A 9726-nucleotide genomic window follows, 5' to 3' on the forward strand; every position below is an offset into this window, starting at 1 on the left:
TGATGGTAGTCCCTGTCGGGATTATCTATACCGACAAGTCGCACTTCCAAAGCCAGGTGAGCAAAAAGTGCTTCGATCCTCGATGTGGCCTCACCGGTCCCGTACAGGTCTTGGTGCAGTACGGCAAACCGATAGACACTGAACCATACGCCCAGCGGTATCTTGCGAGCAACGACCCTCACGCGGAAGTTAAAGAGCTGACAGCTGAAATAGAGACCAGGCTGACGAAGTTGACTGTAAACGCCAAAGACTGGTGCGTTGCCCCATTCGCGCGCCTGTGACTCTAACTTACAAGCTCATCAGGGACCATTGCTTCGCCGGCACTATGGCTAGAGAAATATACCATCCTGAACTGGAGCTATTTACACGAGACAACTATGTCGACCTCTCCCAAGCGTAGGTCGTTCCACACTCCGCATCCGTGGCCGGTAATGCAGCTTTCATACAGTCTCATGGATCGCTTCGATGACGGGAATAGCCAAGAAGCTGTAACAAAGCTCGTGAAATACTCCGGCATTCTGTACCACGCTGGCATCTCGCACGGCTCTCTTGTGGCCCTTTATTCAAGTTCTGAGAAGCCTTCCCGCGCAGTCAGCATCGGCGTATTCCTGCGTGAAGCCATCACGACGGTACTGCACCCACGCTTCCTATGCTTCTTCCCCATCGGCCTCCTGCATATCCCAGCTTACATTGTCGGCTCGTGCGCAGCACGCTTCCTTGCAGACCCTCAGGAACCGGAGACTCTTGCAGAGCGCAAGGCCGTATGTGGCGGAGTGACCTTTGGTGCGACGGCCGCGCTTTTGGGCAGGAGCATCACGCGTGCTGTATACGAGATCATCTTCGCCTCTCTGCAGTACGGCCGCCTGAGTCGGCTTCCGATATTGATAACAAAGGTTTGCTCGTGGTTGTTTGATGTAGGGCAAAGATCGAGCGCCGCCGCATTCCTCAGACTACTGGGCATGATTTCTGTTATCTACTGGACTACCTGGTTGCTATTCCGCTGGCACAGAGCCCTTATCCAATGTGAGTACTATCAGCGGACTCTCTACACAGCTTGCCAGCTCACATTATCCCGAAGGGAACTACCAGCGGTATGTCTGACATGTCATGTGCAGCCAGTCGCTAAACTATTCCACAGCATCGACCGCATCCTGACGGCCTGGAAGATTCTGCTAGGCGTCTGGATCCCTCCATCACGCGCACTCTCATCCGCCGAGCTCAACCGTGTAAGCCGCCCGCCTCAACCCAAGCCAAATCCGTTCGTCAAGCATCGGAACGTCGAGGCAGCCGACACAGCACCTTCGCACGCTCCTGCCGCCGGAGTCCGCCAGGCTTCCGTGCCGTCGTCTCGCGCCCTCATCAGCAGCCTCTTCGCTGCCCGCGCAGAAGCTGAGACGGCCGCCCGAAGCCTCCTCGCCGACCGACGAGCCACTTCTCAATAGTGGGGATTTTCCACCGTCCTGGGTGTCACCCCCGAACCACATAGGATAGATGCATCTCCCACGTCTAGACGTCCTGTGGCTTGTATCTCATGATCTCGCTCCGCGACTGTATCTCTATGTAATAGGTGGTCTTGGTTCAAATCGACGCTGATTATCCTGCTATCCATCGGCTGTGCCTCGCTTCCGGTCCGCACGAGGCCATTTCGGCTAGAAAAGGTGTCGAAGACGCACATCCCGAAGGAATTCCTACTATACCCAGCTGGCACCATGCACCGCCACTGCATGGATCAGAACCCACGCAGTGCCCGTACAGGCGAGAGTGGCCTTATGAGGAGGGCCTGCACCGCCTCGCTGCACGAATCCCATCGCCTGGACGCATCTGGTGGGAAGATGGGCCTGCTGAGACGACCTGCTGGCCATCTCTGCGAGCTTCGATGTGTTCCCATGGTATTCAAGCGTCGCCGCGCGAGTTTCGCTAGCAGTCGGCTGCTAGGCATTTCCTGCTGGAAATAGCTGATAAGGGCCCTTTCCTGTGAGAGGCTTCGGACGCCATAAAGGTGCACCGGGCCCACATCGCGGTACTGATCATCCAATTCTGTCCCGGGAGGCCTTTGTGTGGACAGACGTTGAATGGTTTCTGTACAGCCGGGCTGGTCGGACTGATGCGAGATAACCTACATAGCAGGGACGTGCGACATATGGATGTACAGCGGGGCTCCGAACAAGTAAAAGCTACTAGGTACTATTCTATGTAAAGCAAAATGGACAGGAGGCTGTATAATATGGACAGATAGCAGGACACCAGACGATTAGTATAGCATAAACAGACATGTAGAGCAATAACTGAGAGCATAATTTGGTGGACGGAAGGGTCGTGGGGTACAATTAGCGGGTATTACGAGAGCCCCACAGAGCGAAGATGTTCGTAGCGAGACCACTGACGGGCCGCGGAGCACGGATCGAGGATGGCTCTCCGGTCGACGTCGTGGCGGTAGAGGTGCTTGGTCCAGGCGGCGGCATGGACAGCAAGAGAGAGCTGCCATCGAGTAGCATGCTGCTGCTCGACTGTGTGAAGCTGCCAAGGTTCTGCGGCCTGCTCGGTACACGATCATCTATGGCAGGCGAGAGAACTTGCCGCTCGCTGTGGAATGAGACAGAGGAGGTCAGCGGTGGAGGCGACGCGAAGGTCACATTCGAATGACGTCTGCGTCGTGCAGAATCGGTAGCTTGGGACGTGGATGACACGGTGTTCTGTCGCAGCGCCGATCTGGGGTCCCTGCCGTCACGCGCTCCTGAGGAAGGCGCGGGGTTGAGCGACCCGGCGGAGCGCTGCGCAACAGACCCGTTATCTGGCCCCAGTGCGGCGCCGACGTTTTGCGCACGAATCTCCCACGACTCGCTGTGGAACTCTGCGCGGTCATCGGCGCTTGCGAGCGACATAGGCCGCGACCGCCTGCGGCTGTTTCGTGCCTCGGCGACAAGTTGCATCAGCGAGCGGTTGACGTGCTGTAGGTCATCTTGGTCAGAGACCTGCTGATGGGTAGAAGCGCTGCTGGCGAGCATAAGTCCAATACCAGCGGATGCAGACGCTGGTTCGAGAGCACGTGAGATATCGCCTGAGTCGTGCGCCAGGCTCACGCGAGAAGCCAAGGCATATGTATTGTCGGAACTCTGAGATGGACCCTGAGGTGGCAACGAAGGGTCTGAACCAGGCCAGGGACGAATCGGTCGGTCCGAGTGTAGTCTGGGAGTATCCCGGCCGCTGCCGTCATTGTCGACAGCGTCACCGAACGTGGGGTCAGGCAGCCCAGCTAATCGCAAGTCTGATATGCTGGAGTGTCGAGAAGCAGAAGGTCTCGCAACTACATCCAAATTCGCGATAGCTCCAGGTAAACTCATTAGTTCTTCTAGGAGAGACGCACGAGAACTACGTGCGCTAGATACAGTGCCCCAAGACGAAGCAGCAGAAGGTTCAGGAGAAGCATCACTTCGCCTCTGAATCACCGGTGCAGGCGATCCGGAGGTGCGACCAGGGGGTGACGAGATACCAAGACCATTAAGATTACTAGTTGCGGAAGTTGGTGTAGATGCATTAGGTTGAAGAGAAGAGTCGGCGTGGGCAGTTCGAAGGGACGATGAAGACGGATTAGAACGGGAAACCAGAGCATGATAGACATGTCCCCAGGTACTTTCGTGAGTTTCGATCTCCCCAGATTGGATAGCCATTGCTCGTGCTGCGCCTTCGACTGTTCTAGTATTCGTAACATCGACCTGTTGAGATCCCTGGCTATATAACATTAGTCCAGCAGCTGCGGGAGTTTGGGTATTGTCCTGCTCCGAGACAAGCGAACGTTCTCCAGGAGGTGACGTGGGAACATAGCCAACTCCAGGAATGTAGCCATACTGAGGACTGCGGTTATGGTGTGGTATCGTGGGGGCCCTGGGCGTGACTTGATCATATGACGAGGTCTGAGCTTCAATAGCGGAGCGCTGGGAAGTTTGCCGTACATCGGGGCGCATTGCCAGATCCGGTTCAACGACACGTGCAGAAGACCTCGATGAAACGGGGGGAGGCATGGGAGGCCGTGAATTAATGGAGGCTGAGGTCGGATTAAATTCACGGAACGTGAAAGGAGCGGGCAGAGGGGGGATAATTTTCTTGTACTCGGGTGCTCCAGGAATGACAACTGACGGGCGAGTAGTTCTTCTAGGCCGGGCTTCGTCGAGAACGGTAGAGATACTAGGAGAAGTATCGATTGACCGCTCAGTCTCAGAATGAAGATATGCCGCATCGGTACGAGTGCTGGGGGAATGTACGGAATGAGCAGAATGGGAGAGTGAGGTTCGTCGGCTCATAGACGTTACGGATCGGTCAGGGCGCTCTCTTGAAGGTTGCTGCACAGGATAAACTTGAGGATTCGTCCGGTATTTGGCGAGTTCCTCCCGGAACTGGGAATGTTCAGCCCGCATTCGCATAAATTCGACTTCCATCTCCGCACGGGACCTCTCTGCACGGGTAAGCTGGAAGAGAAAATCAGTGAGAGTATTACCACAACTGAACGCCGCAGAGCACCTTCCTGTTGAATGTGATGTATGAGCGAAATACTAACATCAGTACGAGATGTCCACTTACTCTTCACATTCCTCTTCTGTACGCTGCAAGCGATCCAACAGGTTGTCTTCTACAGTGCGAGCAGTTTGCAAGTCAAGATCTCTCAGCCGGATCTGCTTCCAGAGCTCTTCTCCTTGCTGTTCCATCTCCTCGTGGGTAACAGTCGCTTCCCGGTGTAACGCGATCGAACGGTGTAGTGCGGCGACCGCATTGCGAAGCGGCCGGTACTAAGAAAGGGTGAGATCGCTTGCTCATCAGGGCACTTGCGTCATGACTGACCACGGCTTCGCTGGGACCATGAGTAGCTAGCCAAGCATTAACTTCGCTGATCGCGTCCACGGCATGCTGCTCAGGTATGTGGTCTCCGGATACAAGCGCTAAGCGGCGAAGATGTCTGTTGACCTGAAGAATAGGATTGTCGTCCTCTATCTCGGCGGTACACGGGTCTACATGCAACTTCTTGACGCGCTCCGGAATATAGGCTTTCCGACACAGCGGGCAGTTGCTTGGATGCGTAGATTGCAGGCATCTAAGAAAGATAGTGTGAGTGAACAGCTCAGGGTTACCCTACCGCGGGACGTACTGCAAGCAGAAGACATGCCCGCAGGGGATTGCATGTGGCGTTAAACCTGGGTTCTGCCAGGCGAAAGGCTCGAGACAGACATCACAAGTAGAAGAAGGGTGTACGATGAGCATCCAAACCCTTCACCGCAGCTGGGCGGCACCAGGATTCTAGGACTTTGCACGGGGGTATCTCCAGAGGTGGGCGACTAGGACAATGAGGTGTAAGCCGGCGACATCGCAGGACTCGCGTCCTCGAGGTTGTGACGGTGACAGTCACAATCTTTTAAAAAGGAAATGCCACAGTAACGTCAGACCTCGTCACGTCCTCTACTCGCGCAAGGCCTGCCTCTCCGCCGTCTGACCCTGCTCAATCTTCGAGGAACATACCATAACACACTATAGGTCACACTCTGGTGTTTGGCTTGATATCCTCTGCGTGTTGCGGAAGTCGCCAACTCTGCACAGGCTGGACCAAGTCGCCGCTCCCCTCTGAAGGATGAAAGCGTTATCGACAAAGCTAGGCCTTATGGCTGCCAATTCTATGAACGTTCTTTCGAACGTTTTCATTTAACAGAGGGCGGAAATAGTGAGGAATGCATTTGGTAGACCCTTGTACTGATATCCACTAAGCCTTTTAGCCTTTCCACGGACTCTTTCCAGGCAATTCTGAACAACATTGGACGGTCAAATAGCGGCCCACCCTGACCTCCAAGAACCATTCGGATAGAAGCTGCACCTGCGTGTTTCCCAGGAATGAGCCACCTCCCCCGCTCTCGTTCGGCTGCGGTGCTCAGGATGTTCTCCCGGGCAACTGTTACTTCGGCCGTACACCGCAAGGTTTACCGAGCTAAGGGTTCACATACGGGTCGACAAGCATGCCTCACTCTTTCTCAAACGTGCCTCCTCCATCAGACCGCCATCGTGTAACCTCGTGCCTTTTGTCGCCTGACGCGCCCTCGCTCCCGAGGTCTCGCCTACTTTTCAGCCTTCTCCACTATACCCCCAACATGTATATAGCCTTGCCAACTGGGGGGTTTCAGACAGTACTTTTTAACATCAGCCCACTCCATCGCTTGCTAGTGTTCCGTCTCTCAGCGCAACTCCTATTCCTCCACGGAGCGTTCATTTCGATCGTGATGCATGGGAAGCGGAATCTGCTTCCAACGGGAACCTTCTCCGTGCAGTATCGCCTTTGGCCGCCACTCAAAACTTCCGAGGGCTCGTGTCCGAACGCCTGCTTTGTTTGCTCACTGTTTCGGACTGTTCCTCAGACCTTCCCGTCGCCCAATGCCTGTTGAATTCTCAGGTGTAATATGGATGAAATTACCTTTCCTCGCGGTTTGATAAGTGTACGTGGCATACTCTCAAATTTTTGTCTTGTCCGTCCACTCTGACGTGCCTGCCGCCGTGCTTTCTACGGTTAGGACGCGTTTTGTGGCTGCTCGAGACATGCGCCAGAAACAAGGCTGCGTAGTGCTTATAACATGTGCTATGTGTCGCAATAACATCTGCTGTCATCGCTTGCACTCCTTACCCAGGGGTATTATAATTGACCGCAATTGCGCCGCATAGATAACTGTACACGTTTAGACCACGAGGATTGAGAATCGCCCCGAACTCCGAGTACCCATGGTCGTCCTCCACTTCTAGGGGCTGACTTGTGCGCATGCTTTGCCCCCCAGTGTCCGGCAAATGCACCCTTTCTCGACATTCAGGTCGATATGGGAAAGGATGGCACCGGAGACGCGCCGTGTCCGCCATTCTCGCAAGGTCCGGGGGCTTATCGTTCCCTGACCTCATCCAGCAAGCCTTGCTTTGATGGTCAATCCGTCCAGGACGCTCCGAAACTGTTCCAGTCTGTCGGGCAACAGCTGCCGTGCTTGACAGAAGCAAGAAGTCTCCGAACACACCCCACAATACATCCCCAGATAGAGTCCCGATCTGTCACTGACGCCTCGTGCACCACCGGGCGACATTACTGCAGCATGCCCTTCGGCTCTATTGCTACAGGCCTGGCCGGCACGCGAATTGTGCTAGGCGATCAGAGCTAGCTTAAATCTCATGGGACCTCTCCCCGCCCGCTGCAGACCCCCGTCGTCGACCATGATCGTCCTCCATCCCAACTCAGTGTGCGATGTCTGTCTGGAAGGCTATGGCGGCCCCAACGTTCCTCATGCCATAGCCTGCGGACACATTTTCTGTCTCAGGTACAGCCGATGCCCTTGTACTTCGTTGTCGTTGTTGCATGCTCACCGCGCCTTTGTCCTCCGTCCCGACAGGTGTCTGCGGTCGTTGACAAGGCAGAGCTGTCCCCTCTGCCGGACGGCCTTCCAGTACGACGACGTCCGGAAGCTGCACATCGACAAGTGCAGCCGTCCGAGTACGCCCCTTCACCATTCCTCGGCGCCGGGGTCGCCGGACTCTGGTTACAACGAGTTCCCCACTCCCGCCCGCGACTTCCAGACGCAGATAACCCACATTGTGTTTGACGGTGCCAAGGCGACCGAGGTCCGGGACTTCCTGGATGAGGTCCGGAGATGGCTGTCAAGACAGCCTTCCGACGAGGTATTCCTTGCCGTTCCATCTCGCTCGCGATAGACGCTTACCACTGGTACACGCAGCACGCTGACCTGCGTGCAGCTTACCTTCTCCTGTTCAAATATACCGACCTGCAGTACAAGGTCAAAGAGGAGAAGGCAACCATCATCGATCTCCGCGCCGAGTCTGAGGAGCTGAAGGAGAAGATCCGCTCCGGCGAAGAAAAGTACCAGGATCTTGCACAGAAGCGGGTAAGCGAGATGGAGAAAGCGATGAGCGTTGAACGTAATCTGCGCGACTCCTATGATCGCATGGACAAGGAGTGGAGAGAGTAAGTGTCGATTATGCCATTTGCTGCAAAAACCGTCTGACCTGTTACCCTCTTCAGGAAAGTAAGCGTGTCCTTGTACAAAGACGGTCTTAGTCTCACAGATTCTCGATCTAGTATGACGAGCGTGTTGCAGAGTGCAAACGACTTGCTGACGAGCTCAAGGAGCTTAGCGCTGAGCTGAGCGAGCTCAAGGCCCTCCGTAACCCATTACCAACACCCCCGCGTCTGGTTGAGACTCATCATTATTTCTCTTCTGAACGCACTGTCGATGAGCCGATGTCCATCGTCAACGAAGATTCGTTAGACGAAGGGGCGGAGGAGGCGGAGGAAGATGACCGCTTCCAGCTATCACCGATACCCACTACTGCCACACTGCCCGTGTCTAACCTTCCGAATCGACAGAATTTCCGGCCGCTTACTGCTGAGGACAGCGACATCGAGGATCTCAAGAGCAAACGACCGAATGCTTATATGCGACGCTCCATTGATCCCATCCAGATTAGACCTCCAATGCCGCGTATGAGCAGCACCTCGTCAATTCGCGATCAGGATGTGCCTATGTCTCGCTCAATACCCCGCTCCACCGACGTACACATGGCCAGCTGCTCATCGTCTCCAAACACCTCTTTCCAGTATGTTCCACGGGAGCGTGCTGAAGACTCTGCCATGACTTCGCCACTTGCCAGACGCTCTTCATTACGGAGACCATCCGTCAGCTCTACTTCTCAGTTCCGCGAGCAAGAAGAGCTAGAACGGTCGCGCGCACAGCAGCAGCAGCTCCGGGAACTGCTCGAGCTGCAGCACCTCCCGAACATGCCCAACTTGGACGTCTTCGACCACCGCCTGGCAAAACCACCATCACCGGACAGTTCTACACCCGTAACGCGCAACCCGTCGCCAGACTCGAACTCCTCAACCAAAGGCCCGCAGCAGCCTTTCCAAAATCCCCTTCTGCAGCGGCCGGGGCTGTCCCGGGCGAGTACTGCCGCCCTCCAGGCCGAACGCGAGCGCGCTCGAACGACGTCCATGAATAAGGAGACGCCGACGACTCCTTCATCTGCCGCGCAGACGTCACCTGCGCGAGACCGAGAGTACCGCGATCCCGCGCGCGATGCATATACCCCAACGCACCCACAGCTCACTCCGCAGCCGTCGCTGTACCATCCGCGCCGCCCGTCCATCACGGGCAGCGTTCGGGGGAGGTCGAGCACCTCTCCCACTGCCGCACCCCCGCCGCCATCGGGCCTATCCCGGCAGTTCTGGGCGATGCAGCAGGAAGCACAGCGCACGCAGGCGTAGCACGCCTCGCCCGTTCCTGTTCCTGCTGACCCATGTTGTTTCTTCTCATGTTCCCTCCACTCATACCAGCATTTTGGTAGCCGCACTCTGCATCAGGACAGACTTATTCGTATTCGGCAGCGCTGTGCCTCGCATAATTCAAAGCATGTACCATACAGCTTCATGACTTTTCTCCAAATACATTGTATATTACCCAAGTCTCGTCTGAGATGACAAAACTCGTACGATCATCACCGTTGCTTCTGCATGACAGTTTGAATGCTGGACATTAAGTAGCCGGTGAGAGCTCGCCTCCCAGAGGATATTGAATGATCCTGATTCCAGGTCGCCGCGGAGAACAGAGTTGCATTCGGTCGTAAAGACACCGAACATGCACAAGACTAAGATAGTTTTTATACAAGGAGTACTGCCGGTGGGTATCCTTGCCGCGGGGGTTCGTC

At 55.5% G+C, this 9726-nt stretch overlaps 3 protein-coding genes across 3 annotated transcripts; 2 read left to right on the forward strand and 1 right to left on the reverse strand.

Moving 5' to 3' along the window:
• Positions 1–11: 11 nt before the first annotated feature.
• Positions 12–1442, forward strand: PHACADRAFT_197652 (uncharacterized protein; the record flags this gene model as incomplete). The annotated part of the gene is made up of 6 exons (XM_007397861.1): positions 12–56; positions 108–253; positions 304–396; positions 449–1023; positions 1079–1091; positions 1139–1442. Coding segments are annotated over 6 exons (1176 nt in total), but the record flags the coding sequence as incomplete, so codon positions are not given.
• A 607-nt stretch (positions 1443–2049) lies between these two features.
• Positions 2050–4523, reverse strand: PHACADRAFT_259441 (uncharacterized protein). Its single transcript, XM_007397862.1, has one exon. The coding sequence runs from the start codon at positions 4431–4433 to the stop codon at positions 2328–2330; it is 2106 nt and encodes a 701-aa protein (XP_007397924.1). The 5' UTR covers positions 4434–4523; the 3' UTR covers positions 2050–2327.
• Positions 4524–6783: 2260 nt separating this feature from the next.
• On the forward strand, positions 6784–7993 carry PHACADRAFT_175627 (uncharacterized protein; the record flags this gene model as incomplete). The annotated part of the gene is made up of 3 exons (XM_007397863.1): positions 6784–7325; positions 7398–7683; positions 7740–7993. Exons 1-3 carry the CDS (start codon positions 7180–7182, stop codon positions 7989–7991), a joined length of 684 nt encoding a protein of 227 aa, XP_007397925.1. The 5' UTR covers positions 6784–7179.
• Between the last annotated feature and the right edge of the window lie 1733 nt (positions 7994–9726).

Source organism: Phanerochaete carnosa (assembly GCF_000300595.1).
Source record: "Phanerochaete carnosa HHB-10118-sp unplaced genomic scaffold PHACAscaffold_7, whole genome shotgun sequence".
Classification (NCBI taxonomy): domain Eukaryota; kingdom Fungi; phylum Basidiomycota; class Agaricomycetes; order Polyporales; family Phanerochaetaceae; genus Phanerochaete; species Phanerochaete carnosa.